This window comes from Lipotes vexillifer, unplaced genomic scaffold (genome assembly GCF_000442215.2).
Source record: "Lipotes vexillifer unplaced genomic scaffold, Lipotes_vexillifer_v1.1 scaffold259, whole genome shotgun sequence".
In the NCBI taxonomy this organism is placed as follows: domain Eukaryota; kingdom Metazoa; phylum Chordata; class Mammalia; order Artiodactyla; family Lipotidae; genus Lipotes; species Lipotes vexillifer.
In genome coordinates this window covers 501,306-521,736 of record NW_006797031.1, presented here as the reverse complement: position 1 = coordinate 521,736, position 20,431 = coordinate 501,306, and the positions used below count along the sequence as shown (strand labels likewise).

The 20,431-nt window shown below is 35.2% G+C and overlaps 1 protein-coding gene across 1 annotated transcript in view; it reads left to right on the top strand.

Moving 5' to 3' along the window:
- Positions 1-20,431, top strand: part of BMPR2 (bone morphogenetic protein receptor type 2) — a 196,554-nt gene that overhangs the window by 155,712 nt on the left and 20,411 nt on the right. The window contains exons 4-10 of the mRNA XM_007469179.1: positions 2,202-2,312; positions 3,078-3,169; positions 5,436-5,666; positions 6,603-6,717; positions 11,787-11,947; positions 12,955-13,102; positions 17,464-17,600. Of these exons, the coding sequence (XP_007469241.1) occupies positions 2,202-2,312; positions 3,078-3,169; positions 5,436-5,666; positions 6,603-6,717; positions 11,787-11,947; positions 12,955-13,102; positions 17,464-17,600 (995 nt within the window). The remainder of the gene's footprint in view (positions 1-2,201; positions 2,313-3,077; positions 3,170-5,435; positions 5,667-6,602; positions 6,718-11,786; positions 11,948-12,954; positions 13,103-17,463; positions 17,601-20,431) is intronic.

Below are 20,431 nucleotides of genomic sequence, written 5' to 3'. Positions count from 1 at the left end.
CTCACTGTTGTGGCCTCTCCTGTTGTGGAGCACAGGCTCCGGACTCGCAGGCCCAGCGGCCATGGCTCACGGGCCCAGCCGCTCTGCGGCATGTGGGATCCTCCCGGACCGGGGCACGAAGCCGTGTCCCCTGCATCAGCAGGTGGACTCTCAACCACTGCGCCACCAGGGAAGCCCTAGGTTTAACTTTTTGAGGAACTTCCAAAATATTTTCTACTGTAGCTGTACCATTTACATTCCAACAATAATGTACAAGAGTTCTAATTTCTCTCCCCATTCTTGCCAACACTTTTGTCTTTTTTTAAATTATAGCCATCCTAGTGTATGTATGAAGTGATGTCTCACGGTAAAATGAGGTTTCCTCCTATAACTTACTCTATATGTTAAATTTATGTGCAATTATTAATATGTTAGTCTATTAAAATACAATAAATGTCCTGCAGATTAAGAGAGTACTATAGTGCTTCAACAGATCCTTCTATAGAAATATTGTTTTGACATTTTAATATTTAATTGTGCTTAATTTGAGACAGATACATTCATTTAGAACAGGAATGTCCATCAGAGGAACTCTTTGCCATGCTGGCTTTTGAGTTTGCCATAGAGCCTTCTAGTTTGATAGAATACATAGTGTCCAATGTGAAAAAGATTTAAAACACAATATGCTTGATTTTGACAGAGTGCAAAGAATGATTAAATAAAGATATTAGTAGTCATTAAGCCCAGTATCTGGTCATTATTATCAAATACTGCGTGAATACCTCCAGTTAAATGAATTTGAACAGCTATCTCATAAGATAATTCATTCCTTTTTTTTTCTTTTTTAATTTTATTTTTGGCTGCATTGGGTCTTCGTTGCTGCACAGACTTTCTTTGGTTGCGGATATGGGGGCTACTCTTTGTTTTGGTCCGCGGGCTTCTCATGGCGGTGGTTTCTCTTTGTTGCGGAGCACGGGCTCTAGGCGTGCCAGCTTCAGAAGTTGTGGTATGCGGGCTCAGTAGTTGTGCCTTGCGGGCTGTATAGCGCAGCCTCAGTAGTTGTGGCGCACGGGCTTAGTTGCTCTGTGGCATGTGGGATCTTCCTGGACCAGGGCTCGAACCTGTGTCCCCTGCATTGGCAGATGGATTCTTAACCACTGCGCCACCAGGGAAGTCCCATTCATTCCATTTTAGACAGCTCTGTTTATAAACTTAAGTTCTTCTGTATGCTAGGTTAATAACTGCTGTCCTTGAACAGATACTAATTGGATCTTGTTATTCTCTCTAGCTACAGGTCCATTTTTCCACATGAAGACAGCTACCATATCCCCTCAAGTTTTCTCTTTTTCTACATCTGACACTTCTAATTCTTTCTACCCATCACATTTCAGAGTTCTTATACCTTCACTGTTCTACTTGCTCTCTTCTGGATGTGCTCTAGTTTGTAGTCATCCATTCTAAAGGGTATTTCTCTAGATATTATCTGATCCAAAGAATGGAACTAACACATAAGATGGTTTGCATGCTCGTGATAGGCCTGTGATTTAGACATGTGTGTTCCCTTTCTGCAAGTGAATAAGCTTAGGCTCAGACCGGTAAAGGTATATTCCCAAGGTCATAGACTATGTGGAAGAATGGAGTTTTAAGTCCAGTTCAGGTTTAACTGTCTGCAAAGCTATACTCTTTTCGTTAATAATCATAATACCAATATTGATAAACATAATAACATTTATTGCACAGGTAGAATATACTCAACACTGTACTAAGTACTTAGACTTCCACCTAAGCCTCACAGAAGATTTGTGAGGTAGAGATTACTATTTTTACAAATGAGAGAATTGAAGATTGGAAAATTCTAATAATTTTCTAAACGCCACTGAGAGACTAGTGTAGTCAAGATTTAAAACCAAATGTGATTCCAAAGATTGTTCTTTTAAATATTATACTGTTCTGTCTATGCTGTTCCATGATATAGTTGATATTTCAGTAATTAAGAGCACAACTACCAGGTGTTTCAGTGTTCTAGGTCTATATAAAATAATGCATATGATTAAAAATATACAATTTACAGTTATTACAAATTTATTATTAATTTTTCTTTGATTTCATTTGATGCAAAAACACTGCTGATTTGACTATATATTGATATAGCCTTTCTGTCAGTATTTAGCAAAATACCAAAAAGAAAGGGTGACTGTATTTAAAACTTTGTTTTCTTTTAGGTCCACCTCACTCATTTAACCGAGATGAGACAATAATCATTGCTTTGGCATCAGTCTCTGTATTAGCTGTTTTGATAGTTGCCTTATGCTTTGGATACAGGATGCTGACAGGTAAAAATATAATTTTTTGTTTTGTTATTTATTAAACATGTCATTTAATCAGAATTGATTTTATTTTTTAAAAATTCATCATGGTAAAAAACATCTCTGTGCTGTAGTAGCCCCAGAGTCATCCTTCTCTCTTAAACTTTTTGTCCTAGTTTTTATGAAAGGTTTCAAACATATACAAAATACCTATTACCCAGCTTCAATGAGTATCACATCTGTATATCATCTATAGCCCCACTCACCACATGCTTCCATGCCACTGGATTATTTTGAAGTAAATTGAAGGTATAACTTATCTGTAAATATTTTAGTATTATCTCTGAAATATAAAGACTTAAAATATATATAGCCACAATACCATTTTCACATCTAAAAATAACAGTAATTCCTAAATATCATCAACTGTCTAGTTGGTTCTCATAAACTTTAGATTTGACAAGCTTTTTAGGAAATCAGCACCAATTCATTCATTCGAATAACTTTAATAAAACCTTCTTTAATGTTTCTGCATATTTCTTAGGGTTTTATACTGGGTGTGTTACTAGAACAATCTCCCAGAATTCAGCTTTTGTGTTATTCATTTTTCATCTTCATTTATAGATGATTCCTAGTTTAGTAAATAGTTTTATTCCCATTGACGTTAGGCATAAGTCTTGCTGTCTGTCCTTCTGTAGGCCGTTTTTTAACTGTAATATATTAAAAAGTGTAATAAAGATTTTCATTTTAAGAGAACCACACATTAGCAGGTTCTTTTTCCTATTCCTCTAGGAGACCGTAAACAAGGTCTTCACAGTATGAACATGATGGAGGCAGCAGCATCAGAGCCCTCTCTTGACCTAGATAATCTGAAACTGTTGGAGGTAAGATTGCTTTCAGATTACGGACTGTTTTTTCTGCTCTCATAGTATATCTGAGACAGGGCTTCCCTGGTGGCGCAGTGGTTGAGAGTCCGCCTGCCGATGCAGGCAGGGTTTGTGCCCCGGTCCAGGAAGATCCCACATGCCACGGAGCGGCTGGGCCCGTGAGCCATGGCCGCTGAGCCTGCGCGTCCAGAGCCTGTGCTCCGCAACAGGAGTGCCACAACAGTGAGAGGCCTGCGTACCACAAAAAAATAAAACAATAAAAAATAATAGTATATCTGAGACAGTGATTTCATTAACTCATTCATTTATTCAACAAGCATTATCAATTTTGTGCCAAGGCCTATTCTAGGCACTGAGAATGTTGTTGAACAATACAGATACATGAGGCTTACATTCTAGTGAGAGAGGCTACAAGAGGTTAAATAAATGAAAGTACAGTTGACCCTTGAACAACATGGTTTTGAACTGAATGGGTCCACTCATACACAGATATTTTTCAATAGTAGATACTACAGTACTGCACCATCCACAGTTGGTTGAATCTATGGGTGTAGAACCATGGACACAGAGGAACCATGTATATATGAAGGGTCAACTATAAGCCATACGTGCATTTTGGACTATGTGGAGGGGTTGGTGTCCCTAACCCTCACTTTGTTCAGTGGTCAACTGTATATTTCAAGTAGTAGTAAGTGCTATGGAGAAAAAAAAAAGCAAATGAGATAAGAAAGTTATGGAAAAGGGGTTATTAAAGAAAATATATTTAGAAAGGAGATGATCGTTGGATACAGACTTGAACAAGAGTATGGGAATAAAGACATATCAAATTCTGAGAAAAATGTGCTAGGCAAGCAATTCACAGTAGATGATGAATAAATATCCCTTATCTGTGTATATATTGTATATTGTATAGGTACATATGAATATTATGTTTTGTATAGAATTAAATTTTCATTTGATAATATCTCAGAACCTGTTAAAAGTCTTACCATGATGAATGTTTTTATGATCTTTTTTAGGATAAATTAACTAAACCAGAGACTGCTAAATAATAGATCTGGTAGATTTGGTTATATAAAATATTTTAAGAACCTTCCATTTGGGAGAAAAATATAATAAAAGTTAAAAGCAAAATTTAAAAAAGGTATTTCAACACATAAACAATTGATAAAGAGATGGTAGAAATCAACATGAAATAAACAGTCCATTAAAAATAGACAAAAGAGATGAATTATCAATTCACAGAAGAAGTATGCCTAGTAAATGTATAATAAGATGTCCAATTTACTAAACTGGAAAAAATATGAATTGAAACCATTAGGATTTTATCCTGGACTGAGTAAAAGAAACACTCCCAAACATTGCTGATTTAACTTTATATTGATACAGCCTTTCTAAAGGGCAGTCTATTTGTTAAAATTTAAATTAGAAATAGTGAATGAAATATAACAAATATCCTTAAATGGTAACTCCCTAACGTTTTTTCAGTAAAAAGTCAGAGAAATCCCAGAAACCAAAAATGAAGAGAACAGTTGCATCTTGCTGGGGCTTTTTGAGTTATTTTTTATTGTACTGTATTGTACTAGATATTGTGAATGTCCTATTGTGGAGTCCCTGTGTTCTGTTACATTCTTCTAAAGTGTGTTCATTTCGTTGTTTATTTTAGTAGGTGATTAACTTGGTTGGAAATATTGCAAATTCATCTCTTGAGCTGAAGTTTAATTACTTTTTATCTTTAGCTGTAGTCTGTCCCATGCATTAATTGGGTTTCCAACTCTCTGACTCTCCTTTTTGTGATTCTCCCTTCATTTTCCATGCTGTGGTTGCCCCAAATTCTGTCCCCTGCTTCCTGAGGCCAGGAAGATTTTCTATCAGTTTTTGCTCCAGTACGCAGTGCAGATTTCAGCCTGCTCGCAGGCTTAAAGCTATAAAAATAAGTAGCTCACCCTATGCCATTCCTTTCTTCCAAGTGTTGACTCCCCTCAGAACCTATCTACTTTTGTTCATTATCCAGCATTTTTAGATTTCTTTTTAAAAATATTGTTCAGAGTTTATAGTTGTCATCTGAGGGAGGGCTGGGTCTGGTAGGAGTTTCTGAGCCATATAAGATGCCAGATTTATTATTTTCTTGACAATGGAGTTACTCAAACTAAGCAATAGAGACCTGGTTGCGTACATATGGATTTATACTTTATTATTTAGTAAATTTGATTGTTAAGTTGTGATGAAATAATATCTCGCTTTCTTCAAAACAAATTTACAGCTGATTGGCCGGGGTCGATATGGAGCCGTATATAAAGGTTCCTTAGATGAACGTCCAGTTGCTGTAAAAGTGTTTTCCTTTGCAAACCGTCAGAATTTTATCAATGAGAAGAACATTTACAGAGTGCCTTTGATGGAACATGACAACATTGCTCGCTTTATAGTTGGAGATGAGAGAGTCACTGCAGATGGACGCATGGAGTATTTGCTTGTGATGGAGTATTATCCCAATGTAAGTTCTTCATAAAAAATATACTGACATTTATGTCAGTCAGATTTGTAGGAGGACCCCGGTTATGTAGAGTGTTGCTGGTTTGCAAACTGGTTATTAATGGTCTACAATGACATAAAGGTTTTACTCCAGAATGTGAATGAAACTGTTTAGTCCCTATGCACTTACGTCACTCTGTCTCTGTCTCTGTCTGTCTCTCTCAGCAAGACTTTCTTGATGAAGGAAGCAGTGCTTTGATTGACATTTATTCTGATACATGCTTCTTCTTATCCCAGACTGGTAATAAATAGTTTGTAGGTGAGCACCTTGAGTAGCACTGACACATACATATTTACAAAAGCCTTCTGTTTTCTACTTGTAAAACATAACAGTATAATTTATATTTGTACTGGTATGAGATACAGTGTAAAGAAAGAGTTGAAAATAGTTTTTTTTTCTGTCTTAAGTTGATAAATAAAAGATGCGTTGGGGGCTTTCCTGGTGGCGCAGTGGTTGAGAGTCCGCCTGCCGATGCAGGGGACACAGGTTCGTGCCCCGGTCCGGGAAGATCCCACAGGCCGCGGAGCGGCTGGGCTCGTGAGCCATGGCCGCTGATCCTGCACGTCCAGAGCCTGTGCGGGAGAGACCACAACAGTGAGAGGCCCGCGTACCACACACACACAAAAAAAGATGCGTTTAAAATGAAATAACCATTCATAATTTTTAATATTGGAGAAATAAAAATTGATAATGTCTAAATTCTCTTTTCCATCCTCTCCTCCTCTCTCTACCTATAGAAATGTCTTTTCTTACTTCAAGATTCTGAAATGTTATAATCCATTAGATCTCCTTTGAATCCTGTCATGCAAATCCTTTTTACAGCTGCTAACTTACCTCCTCATGTTCAAGTAAAGTAATTCTACTTTTTTCCCGTTTTTACTTTTTCCCTCCATACAGGGATCTCTATGCAAGTATTTAAGTCTCCATACAAGTGACTGGGTAAGCTCTTGCCGTCTGGCTCATTCTGTGACTAGAGGACTGGCTTATCTTCATACAGAATTACCACGAGGAGGTAAGAATAAATAGAAGATGCATGACAACCATGTGGGGCCAGAATTCACAAAGGGAAATTTTATTCATATCTTTAAAGTAAAAGTATATTTTATATTATAGCAGATGTATTATCAGCCAGTTGTTTACAAGATCTAGCCTGCGGAAATATATTTGAAATTTAACAAGAAGAATAAAAAAAAGAACTTCAATTCTCTAGAGGGGTCATGGATTCCATTGCGATTTTGATTAAAGCTCTGAACACTCCCCCTGTAAGGATAGACGTATGGGCATACTTTAAAAAATACTGTTTTGGTTGTAGGGGTTCTCAGATCCTTGAAGTTCATCTATGGACCTAGGTTAAGAACCTCTTAGCTGGACTGTGTTGTATTTTCCTTGTATTTATTTTGCTTATTTAAATGAAGTATAAATGCGTTATCACTTCTTTACACATGAATCATAGGTTGGTTGGTCTTTAGTGTCAAACCCAAATGTATCTTTTGATAAATCAGTGCTTCTCTTAGCTAGAATTAGTCTTGTTCAAATTTATCAGGGAGAAAAAAGTAACAGGTTTCAATGAAGATGACATTTTTTTTTCTTTCTCATGTAAGAATCTGAAGAGAGACAGTCTAAAGTTTTTTGGCAGCACCATAATATTATCAGGGCCTCAGGCTCCTCTATTTCTTCTCCATTACTCTTTATATGTGGCTTATTTTCAAGGTCACCTCATTGTCTATCATGCTATATGCTAATCAGCAGAGAAAAGGAAAGTAGAAGGAATTGCCTCGTTTTGCCTCGAGAAGTCCCACTCTTGTGCTTATGTTTTGTTTCCCAGAACTTAGTCCATGCTTTCCTACCACACTTAGCTGCAAGGGATGCTTTTGAATATAGCTTGTTTTTGTTTTTGTTTAGCTGGGTGCATTGCTGCCTCACATAACACTGGGTTCTGTTACTAAATAGGAAGAGGAGAACGCATGGTGAGGAGTTAGGCTTTGCCAGTGTGTCAGTACCGTGTGGTTATGTTCTTTGCCATAACTACAGTTTATATTCAGCCTTTATGTACATTTTTTGCTAGTTTTTCAAAGCATCTTTTTAGTGTATTTGCTTTTTCACTTTGTTTCAATATACATCTCACATCACAGGTACCTCTAAATTAGCTTTGCTGTGAAAATCCGTCTTTGCATTTTCATCCCTTACAGCAATTTTCTTGTCATGGATTTTTTTTTCAGTTTCTCTGACTGCTATAATGAAGAGAATATTTAATGTAACAATTTCTTAGATCTTTGTTCCATTGTATGATAGCCTGGATCATCTTTTCTATCTGCTGCTTCATATATAAATGATTTCTCCTGAATAATTTATCAGTTCATTTATCTTGACATCTTGCTTTTCCTGAATACAGAATTGACCAATGTTATTGCCTGTGTCAGCAACTTGATACACTTACTTTAGTGCTTTAGCTCATTAACCATTTGTACTGTGTTTCCTTATTCTTAAATATCATAACTCCTTTAAAGAGCTGGCTTAGCACAGAACTTAAAATACCATCCTAATCCCCCTTTTCAAGGCTTGCATGATTCAGTAAGGTTTCTAGTCAAACATGGGCTGAAAAGAGTGATTGCCATCAAATATGAGTTTTATTTAAATGCAGATTTTATTCTAAAACATTACCTAATATTATCACTAAATAGTTAACCATTTTAAAAAATGCGTATCTATATGCTATTGTAAAAAACATAAGTATAATAGTTATTTGAATTTTTGGTTTTACCTAATTATTTAAAAAATATTCCATACCTCACACCAGTCAGAATGGCCCTCATCAAAAAGTCTGCAAGTAATAAATGCTGGAGAGGGTGTGAAGAAAAAGGAACCCTCCTACACTGCTGGTAGGAATGTAAATTGGTATAGCCAGTATGGAGAACAGTATGTAGGTTCCTTAAAAGACTAAAAATAGAGGTACCATATGATACAGCAATCTCACTCCTGGGCACATACCCAGAGAAAATATAATTTGAAAAGATACATGCACCCCAATGTTCGTTGTAGCACTATTTACAATAGCCAAGCAACAGATGTCCATCGACAGATGAATGGATAAAAGATGTGGTATATATGTATAAAGGGAATATTACTCAACCATAATATAATGCCATTTACAGCAACATAGATGGACCTAGAGATTATCATACTAAGTGAAGTAAGCCAGAGAAAGACAAATATCATATATCACTTATATATAGAATTTGCAAAAAAAAAAAGATACAAATGAACTTATTTACAAAACAGAAATAGAGCCACAGACATAGAAAACAAACTTATAGTTACCAAAGGGGAAGGGGGAGAGGGATAAATCAGGAGGATGGAATTAACATATACACACTACTATATGTAAAATAGATAACCAACAAGGACCTACTGTATAGCACAGGGAGCTATACTCAATATTTCATAATAACCTATAAGGGAAAATTATCTGTAAAAGAATATGTGTGTGTGTGTGTGTGTGTGTGTGTATGCATGTATATGTATAACTGAATCACTGCTGTACACCTGAAACTAACATGACATTGTAAATGACTATATTTCAATAATAAATAAATATTCCAACTATACTGTACTATTTCAAAACATTTAAAGTGACATTTCACTTTTTTTCAGAGAACTGTTCTTCCTGGTATCTTCAGATATAACTTTGCTATTTGGCATACAAATTTTGGAGTAAGGAATAATACTATTATTATTTATTCAGCTATTTTTTGCTTCAGGAGAAGTAGGAGTTGAACCTGTTTATTTGTAATTGGTTCTCCCTATGAATTTTTTTCCTGATGATAATGTCAGTGTAACATTATTATGGAAAAAAGTCTAGCAAAGAAAGAACATATATAGATCACTTAAATCTATAACCAGAAAATTACTATTAACTAGTTTATGTACATCTTTCCAGGTCCTTTGCTGTGTGTGTGTGTGTGTGTGTGTGTGTGTGTGTGTGTTTATGTAAATATCCACAGAGAGACTATTTTGTGTTCAGGTTTTATTTTTTAACATAATTAAAATAATATTGTGTCCCACTTTGCTTTAAGAAATTTGCCAAGTGTGCTACTGCCCAGGGCAAAATCTTTACATGCTCGGCATCCCCTTTCTACAAACCACAACCCCTTCCCCAATAAAAAAAATTAAAATGAATATTGAGGGGAACTTTAAGGGGAAAAGAAGTCTCAAAAAGGTGGTCTATAGTTCCCCCCTCTGCATTGGTGATGAATCCTCTCTTGTCTCTTCCTTTTTCTTTTTCGATATTTCCTCCCTCGCTTCCTTCCTCCTTTGCATCCTCCCTCTCCTCTTTTCTTTTCATTTCGTTTCCTTTTTTAATAGTAGCAGAAAGTATTACCTTGTTTTCCCCTCTGGCTGGCTGGCTGGCTGACTCATTGCACATTCTTCACATTATTAACCTGGTTTCCCTTATGTGTGAGATATTTTAGTTTAAGTATTGCTTTGGTGTTAGTATACAAACATTTTCCAGTGTCTCTATAAATTTTCTTATATAAATATCAGCTCGAGATTATACCACATATACTTATGTTGTGGTTTTATCCAGAGTAAGAAATGTAGCTCTGTTAGGGGTTGAATGAGCCATGTTAGTACATACTTTGGAAGGCTGGATGGGGAAGAGGAGCAAATGAGAAAGAAGTCAATTTTTAGAAAAAGAAATCTGGTAACTGCTATTTTTCTTCTAGTTGTGCTATTACCTCACGCCCCCACCCCGCCCCCTGCCCCCAATATCAAAGGAATCATTATCTTCTGTCTTTAGTTTCATTGTTGGTGAAAATGAAGTCTAATACACGTTAATGAGAGTAATAGATGTAAATACTGAGTCTTTTTGTGCCTAAATATAAACACTCGTTGACTTTGTTCTGATTGCTCTATTTCTTTCTATACCTGAGGAGTTATTTTAAATTTTGGGAATGGTACTTTAGAATTTTTTTCTTTTGAAGGGCTACAGTTTTATTTCAATATAAGATTTATATAAGGTTTTCTTTTTTAAAAATTTTATTGGCGTATAGTTGATTTACAGTGTTGTGTTAACTTTTCCTGTACAACAAAGTGACTCAGCTATACATATATATATTCTTTTTCATATTCTTTTCCATTATGGTTTATCACAGGATATTGAATATAATTCCCTGTGCTATACAGTAGGACCTTGTTGTTTTTCCATCCTATATATAATAGTTTGCATCTGCTAATCCCAAGCTCTCAATCCATTCCTCCCCCTCCCCGACTTCCCCCAAGGTTTTCTTATAAAGAGGAAAAGAATTACGATTTTACTTAGGGGCTTAGGTTGGATATATTCTTTCACTCAGCAAGCATTTACTATGTGCCATGCCTTTTGAATTCAGGCAAAACATGTTGTCTCTCTGCCTACATGGAATATATAGTCTTCTGATTAACAAGTAATAGAATGATTATAATAGTGTTTTGTTTCTTTGTAAAATCAGAAAACAGCTACCAGTCCATTGCAAAACTGTTTCTAGTTTGATTTGAAGAACTGTGGTGGGCTTAGATACATGGCTAAGCCTCAGGACAAAACTGGGATTTTCTGTCATAGGTTTGATTTGTTAAGCTGTAAGAGAATACTATAAAATACATAAACCAATTTTGGAGCCATGTCAGTTTTTCAGTGATAATTGTTTTAGATAAGTTGACTTTTTATTGTTTTTTATGGAAGATATTCCTTTCTCTTTTGCCTCCTTTTGCTACTCTAGAAATGAAAAGGAAAAAAAAAGGTGCATGTTAAAATTAGAAGCAACAGCCTCTTGGCTATTAATTGCAGCTGAATGTTTATGCAGCTGAATGTTTAGAGCTTAATTACTTATAGTTCCAACAGGAGTTATGTTGTGAAATATACCGAAAATGGTGGGGATTATGAGTTGAAATTTTGATTTCTTATGTCCTTTTTTGCTATTGGAAAATTAATGGGCAGAAAAATAACACTATCTTCTATATTTATATAGCCCCTATTACCTTCATGCTCATTTCATGTCCAGTAGTGCTATTTAAGCATTAATAAATATTTGAAAATTATCCAAACAGATCACTATAAACCTGCAATTTCCCATCGAGATTTAAATAGCAGAAATGTTCTGGTGAAAAATGATGGAACCTGTGTTATTAGTGACTTTGGGTTGTCCATGAAGCTGACTGGAAATAGACTGGTGCGCCCAGGGGAGGAAGATAATGCAGCCATAAGTGAGGTGAGTGTATACAAAAGGTATCACACTGACATATTTTCAAAACATAATAAATTGCATTTAAAAATCCACTAACTACTCAGGACAGTTATCCTTATCCAAGTGTAGCATATTAGGAACTACAAAATTAAGATACACAGAAGACATTGCATGAAGTTCATCAATTCATTGTGGAAATCACTGCCATTCCAACTCATTTTTGTCAATATTAGTAGGAATGCTATTGAATAGGATGAATATATCACAGTTTAATTATTGAAAAAGGATATTTTTTTGAAAGAAAAAATTGCTAAGGTGAATTGTATTAAAATTAAAAACTTCTGCTCTGCGAAAGACAGTGTTAAGAGAATGAAAAAAACAAGCCATAGACTGGGAGAAAATATTTGAAAAACACATATCTGATAAAGGACTTGTATCCAGAATATAAAAGAACTCTTAAAACTCAACAGTAAGAAGACAAACAAGCCAATTAAAAAATAGAAGATCTGAACAGACACCTTACCGGAGAAGATATACAGATGGCAAATAAGCATATAAATATTACTCAACATCATTCCTCATTAGAGAACTGCAACTCCAAACAAGATTCCATTACATTCAAATGGTTAAAAAAAAAACAAAAACAATAATATCAAATGCTGGTGAAGATATGGAGCAACAGCAACTCATTCATTGTTGGTGGGAATGCAAAAGGGTATAGCCACTTTGGAAGACATAGTCTTCCAGCAATTTACCCAATTGAGCTGACAACTTATATTCACACAGAAACCTGTACATAAACGTTTTAGCAGCTTTATTCATAATTGCCAAAAACTGAGAGCAACCAAGATGTCCTAAAATGGGTATTTTATTTATTAAAAATTTGGTATAGAAAGGCTCAGTGACATGCTTAGGTTCAAATAACATTGACATTTTATTGACCTGAAATTTATGTATTATTTCTGGTCTAATGTATGCCCTTCAGAATATGCTACATTCTTTTTCTGAAATACATCACTCTAATTTATCAGGTTGGCACAATCAGATATATGGCACCAGAAGTTCTAGAAGGAGCCGTGAACCTGAGGGACTGTGAATCAGCTTTGAAACAAGTAGATATGTATGCACTTGGACTAATTTATTGGGAGATATTTATGAGATGTACAGACCTCTTCCCAGGTAAGGGAAATGCTGTCAAAAATTGATGTATGTTTTGAAGTGAAGCAGTTATATTTTTTTCTACCTATATTAAATAAGTCAACTTTGATGTGTTTGTACTTTCATTTAAACCTTTAGCTCATTGCCATCTAGTGTTCAGAAACATTACTAGCAGAAGGATGTGAATCAGGAAAATCTTTTTAGAAAGGACTCCAGGTTTGCATCTGAGTATAATTTAATTAATTGCTCATAATAGCTTATCTGTGTTCAGGTTGGTTTCTCACTGCTTTAGCAGTCATTGTTTTCCTTACACAACCTCTGAGCATTTGAGATCGTGCACTTAACAATGTTTCCTAAATTGACCCAGTAAGGAATTAGAAGTAATGAATTATCCATTGGAACACTTTTCTTCCTGTCTTTTTTCATTCTCCTTTTCTTTCTTTTTGTTTTTGTGTGTGTGTGTGTGTTTTTTTTTTTTGCGGTACGTGGGCCTCTCACTGTTGTGGCCTCTCCCGTTGCGGAGCGCAGGCTCAGCGGCCATGGCTCACAGGCCTAGCCGCTCCGTGGCACGTGGGATCTTCCCAGACCGGGGCACAAACCCATGTCCCCTGCATTGGCAGGCAGACTCTCAACCACTGAGCCACCAGGGAAGCCCCTCCTTTTCTTCCTTTTTAAAAAACTTCTCCCTTGTCATTATGCCTTCCTGCCTACCTTCCTTCCTTTCATGAAAGAACACTCATTTAATGTGAATGCTTATTTGAGGCTTACTTGAAATAGCCAAATAATTGTATATTTTTTCTCCTTTTGTTAAGATGACATCACTGTCATTGTGATATAAAAATTTAAAGTAATTACCAATATGGGCACTGCAAAATGATTCGACATAAATGGTCTTTATCTTATAGGAATAACCACATTAAAAGCATAAGAAAAGGATATAAAGTCAGTTAAACCAGCATTGGACAAATTTATGAAATGGAACTATTTAGTAAAAACAGATTAGTAGTGGGGTTGAATTTTTTTGCTTTAAAAACAGTAAGCATTTAAAAATAGTTTAATTTTAAAATATAATGAAATAATAATTATTTAGATTACCTACACATCAATCCGTTATTACTTAGAAGTATATATTCTAGTTAATTGGAAGTACGGAGTACTCAAAGTGTTTTTCTGGAAATAGCAGTGATGGCAGTAGTATCACATATTATTGAAACCATGGAACTTTTAATTTCTATTATTGGAACTTTGGCCACATATTTTTTAAAATTCCTAATCCAGAATTTCTGGTTTTTAGAAGCATGTCTGACTAAAATGATTCTTGTATCAGCTTTAGTTAGTACATTGCTATCAGCAACATTTTTTGAACAATTACTGATTCAAAGAATATCTGTTGCTTTTGGACTGATAAATAATAAAATGCAATATCAGATGTTTGAAAAATAAGACAATTAAATCTTGTTTGAAGAATATTATTATAATAGAAATATAGGATGAATTGAAATAGTACTAGAAAGAATTTTAAAAGGAAAAAGAAATTGGGGGGTACTTTTAAATGTATACAGAATTTCAGTTTAGGAAGATGGAAAAAGTTCTGGAGATGGATGCACAACTTTGTGAGTGTACCTAGTGCCACAGAACTGTACACTCAGAAATGGTTAAAATGGTAAATTTTATGTTATGTACATTTAACCAAAATTTAAAATAAAAATAAAGGAAAAAGAAGAGAGTTGCAATAAGATACCCTGTAATCTTGGGTATGGAAATGGGGAGGAAGAGGCATATGTGAGAGAAAATGTAGAAAAGGAAACTGTGGTTCTGGTTAGCCATTGGAAGACAGTCTCGGGAGTTGAGAAATATTGAGAGGTCTGAGAAATTGGGTGGCAGCCAGGAGCTTAGGAAAGAGTACTGGTTTACACTGGAAAGCTGAGTTAATTGTGGGAACTTTTGGTTGGGGTATTGATAGACAACTGAAAAAATTGTTATTGAAGAGCTTAAAAGAATGAAGAATTTAAGATTAAAATGATATTTGGGAATTACCTACATAGAGATGGTAATTGAGAATTTAGAAGTGGATGCAGTCCCCTAAAAGAATAAATGAAGAGAGAGAAACATTGGTGAGTAAAGACTGAATATTAGGTGACTTCCCCCTCCCCCATCATAGGAAGACAAATGGACATAGAAGACAAATGGACAGAAAAATAGTGAGGAAACTGACAAATCTTAGTACCTTGGAAGTCAGTGTTAGAAAGTATTAAGAACCAATATTAGTAGAAACATATGGAATTGAAAGTTCAAAAGGAAGTGGAACTGAGGAATGATCTTGGAATTTGAATAGGAGGAGGCCATTGGTATTCTTAGAGGAGTTTCTGTGGAATAGGGAAGACAGAAATATTACAGGGTGTAGGAGGAAAAGAGTGCTAAAAAAGCACAGGCAGAGGATACAGGGTACTTCTAAGATTTTTAACAGTGAAATGGGGTGTAAGTTGAAAAACGTTTTCCACAAACATATGAATAAGCCTAAAGAATAGCATATATTAGTGGAAAAATTCTTGTAAAATATCTTTTAAACTTCTATGATAGAACTCCAAATGCAAGACGTGCTTTTATTATTATTCCATTTTATTGAATGGAAGCATTTTGGTATAAAGGTTGCCTCTCTCTGTAAAATATTAACAATATAAATGAATTAGGATCTATATTACAAAGGAAGAGCAGGAAAGAAGGAAGAAACACAGAAGGCAAGAGAAAGAAAAAGGAGGAAGAGAACAAGCATAATTTAAGAAGGGGATTAAAACGTTCCTAACTGCTTAGAGACATAATTAACAAGTAACAGATGAGAGCCATGAAGATTTAGTAGAAATCTGATAATTCTTAATGTCATTCCATTTCCAAAACAAGATTGTGCATCAGTTTTATTTAGCAAGTTTTCTAATTATAATTTACACTGATTAAAACAAATAAGTAAATTGTATTAAATATTTATTTATTCTACTGAAGAGCATTTGAGGAAAAAATAACACTTGGAAGGTATGTATGTGTGTTGTGTATATGTCTCAGAAAGACAGAAGAGATATATTAGTAAGTATCTTACAGTTCACAGATGGTATGGGTTGAGGGTTTATCATATGAGATTTCATGAAAGAAAGTGATACACTAACTGGCAGGATGAAATACTTCAGTTCTGTCTTTCAAGTTCAGTGTTGATGGTTATTGATCAGAAATAAGTATCTGCTTAAATCTTTATAGAATATGTGAAAATACCATTTGTATTTATAGATAGTGCAATATTCCAAAAACTTTGGGCTATGCTACATAAATTATAGAATTACTCTTTGTAAATCTTTTTTTAATATTGGTGGAGGGCAAGTGTATAGGTTTTTTTTGAATATTCAAATTGAAGCATAAAACTTCAATTACATGCTTTGTAATGTACTTTCTATCTGGGTCGTTATAAATTTTGTATTGTCTCCACGTGAGTGAGATAAGGAAGGCAGACATTTCCATTTTGCTGACAGGAAAACTGAAACACAGAATAGATAAATGGCTTTTCCTAGGTAGAGATAAAGCCAAGATTAGAACCTAAATGCCTTACCTCCTTCCTGGTATTCTTTCTTCTAATTTATCTTGTCATTTTAATGGTATTGGGGGAAGGACAAGGAGACAGGAAGAGTCTATTTCTCTTGTGTTCTTTGCCAAGATTTTGACTAAGCGATTGGTTTTCTAAATGTTGGTCCCAGAGGTCTTCTGTGTGGCTCAATATGTTAATTAAGTTTAATTTGACAACATTTTGTAAAAATCATGTCTTTTATCACAAGCTGCTGATTGTGCATATTGGTGATGAATAGGGTTATTAAACAGTGGTAGAATAGTTAATGATATTTAAAAATCCTTGATCTAGGTACTACTTATTAAGGGGAAAAATCAGTTTATTGACTTTCTGTCAAATGGTCATTATCATAAAAATTTTTGTGACATATGCAAAATCTGGCTAGACTATAATAGAGTCAGTGATGTAATGAGACATAACTGTACCACCCACCCATTTATATTTAGTTCTGCAGACATGTTTGTTGTACTAGATCTTGGACTTTCTCCTCATATTCACCACCTCAATCCCTGTATGGGATAAGAATTCAGTTTTAAGTGTTAAACCTCATGTATATAATAATGTCCACCCCTACCCCCAAATTCACTAATACTAGAAACCATTTAAAAATAGCTGCCCATCATTGTAACTACCATCTAATTTATAACAAACATTTAATTTATCATACAAAGACTATTCTAAATAGAGCTTTTACTAATAGTGCATAAAACCCACAACAGGGTCTCTTTATAATTATAAATTTTACTCTTATCTTTTTTTAAAAAAAAATACACAGGTGAATCTGTACCAGAATACCAGATGGCTTTTCAGACAGAGGTTGGAAACCATCCCACTTTTGAAGATATGCAGGTTCTGGTGTCTAGGGAAAAACAGAGACCCAAGTTCCCAGAAGCTTGGAAAGAAAATAGCCTGGTAAGGAAAAACTAAATTATTGAAAAAGAGGACTTATGATGAAGATGTTCAAATGTTGCTTGAAGCAAAAAATAGATTGTTAATAATGATAATAGTTTTTAGAGTTGTCACTGCCAGAAATACAACTTACTTGATTTGTATGCTATTATATATTTTCAAAGAGGCACTAACTGTTGTGTCTGAAGTTTGCTACATTGGGTAACAGCTAGAATAATTAACATGATAATATTTTAAATATTATTGAAATTCCATTCCATTTATCCTCTTGAGAGTGGTACCAAAAATGTTAATTAGTGCAGACTTACATATTCAAGGACTAATAGAAATTTAAACTGCACCAAAAAGAAAACAAGGTACCGCATATAAATTCTGCTTATTAAAAATGCAGTTCACAACGCTGAAATATTTTCAGAGGCTCATGCCATTTCAGTGAATTGTTGCTCCAACGCTAAAAACATCTTACAAACATTTGCATACAAGACATACATACACACACTCTCAAACTCTTTCTCATTTTTTTTTAACATGAGTAGGATCATCCACTATCATTTCTGAAGCTTATTTTTTTCACTTAGTTTTTCATGTCAGTACCTATATAGATGTATCGCTTTCTGTCCATTTGATCAGCATTCCATTATATGTCATAATTATTGAATTGCCCTCTTATTAATGACAGTACCCTGTATTTCTTATTTTAAACTATTTTTTAAATTTAATTTTATTTATTTTTGTATACAACAGGTTCTTATTAGTTATCCATTTTATACATATTAGTGTATACATATCAATCCCAATATCCCAATTCATCACACCACCCCGCTACCACCACCACCAACACTTTCCCCCCTTGATGTCCATACGTTTGTTCTCTACATCCATGACTCAATTTCTGCCCTGCAAACCGGTTCATCTGTACCATTTTTCTAGTTTCCACATACATGCATTAATATACGATATTTGTTTTTCTCTTTCTGACTTACTTCACTCTGTATGACAGTGTCTAGATCCATCCACGTCTCTACAAATGACCCAATTTCGTTCCTTTTTATGGCTGAGTAATATTTCATTGTATATATGTACCACTTCTTCTTTATCCATTCGTCTGTCAATGGGCATTTAGGTTGCTTCCACAACCTGGCTATTGTAAATAGTGCAGCAATGAACATTGGGGTGCATGTGTCTTTTTGAATTATGGTTTTCTCTGGGTATATGCCCAGTAGTGGGATTGCTGGGTCATATGGTAGTTCTAGTTTTAATTTTTTAAGGAACCTCCATACTGTTCTCCATATTGGCTATTATCAATTTACATTCCCACCAACAGTGCAAGAGGGTTCCCTTTTCTCCACGCCCTCTCCAGCATTTGTTGTTTGTAGATTTTCTGATGATACCCATTCTAACTGGTGTGAGGTGATACATCACTGTAGTTTTGATTTGCATTTCTCTAATAATTAGTGATGTTGAGCAGCTTTTCATGTGCTTCTTGGCCATCTGTATGTCTTCTTTGGAGAAATGTCTATATAGGTCTTCTGCCCATTTTTGGATTGGGTTGTTTGTTGTTTTAATATTCAGCTGCATGAGCTGTTTATATATTTGGGAGATTAATCCTTTGTCCGTTGATTCGTTTGCAAATATTTTCTCCCATTCTAAGGGTTGCCTTTTCGTCTTGTTTATGGTTTCCCTTGCTGTGCAAAAGCTTTTAAGTTTCATTAGGTCCCATTTGTTTAGTTTTGTTTTTATTTCCATTATTCTAGGAGTTGGATCAAAAAAGATCTTGCTGTGATTTATGTCAAAGAGTGTTCTTCCTATGTTTCCCTCTAAGAGTTTTATAGTGTCTGGTCTTACTTTTAGGTCTCGAATCCATTTTGAGTTTATTTTTGTGTATGGTGTTAGGGAGTGTTCTAATTTCATTCTTTTACACGTAGCTGTCCAGTTTTTCCAGCACCACTTAATGAAGAGACTGTCCTTTCTCCATTGTATATCCTTGCCTCCTTTTTCATAGATTAATTGACCATAGGTGCATGGGTTTATCTCTGGGCTTTCTATCCTGTTCCATTGATCTATATTTCTGTTTTTGTGCCAGTACCATATTGTCTTGATTACTGTAGCTTTCTACTATAGTCTGAAGTTAGGGAGTCTGATTCCTCCAGCTCCATTTTTTTCCCCTCAAGACTGTTTTGGCTATTCGGGGTCTTTTGCGTCTCCATACAAATTTTAAGATTTTTTGTTCTAGTTCTGTTAAAAATGCCATTGGTAATTTGATGGCTATTTCACTGAATCTGTAGATTGCTTTGGGTAGTATAGTGATTTTCACAATAGAGATTCTTCCAATCCAAGAGTATGGTATATCTCTCCATCTGTTGGTATCATCTTTAATTTCTTTCAACAGTGTCTTTTTTTTTTTTTTTTTGCTGTACGCGGCCCTCTCACTGTTGTGGCCTCTCCTGTTGTGGAGCACAGGCTCCAGACTCGCAGGCTCAGTGGCCATGGCTCACGGGCCCAGCCGCTTTGCAGCATGTGGGATCATCCCAGACCAGGGCAGGAACCCGTGTCCCCTGCATCGGCAGGCAGACTCTCAACCACTGCACCACCAGGGAAGCCCTCAACAGTGTCTTATAGTTTTCTGCATACAGGTGTTTTGTCTCCCTAGGTAGGTTTATTCCTAGGTATTTGTTTGCAATGGTAAATGGGAGCGTTTCCTTAATTTCTCTTTCAGATTTTTCATCATTAGTGTATAGGAATGCAAGAGATTTCTGTTCATTAATTTTGTATCCTACAACTTTACCAAATTCATTGAATAGCTCTAATAGTTTTCTGGTGGCATCTTTAGGATT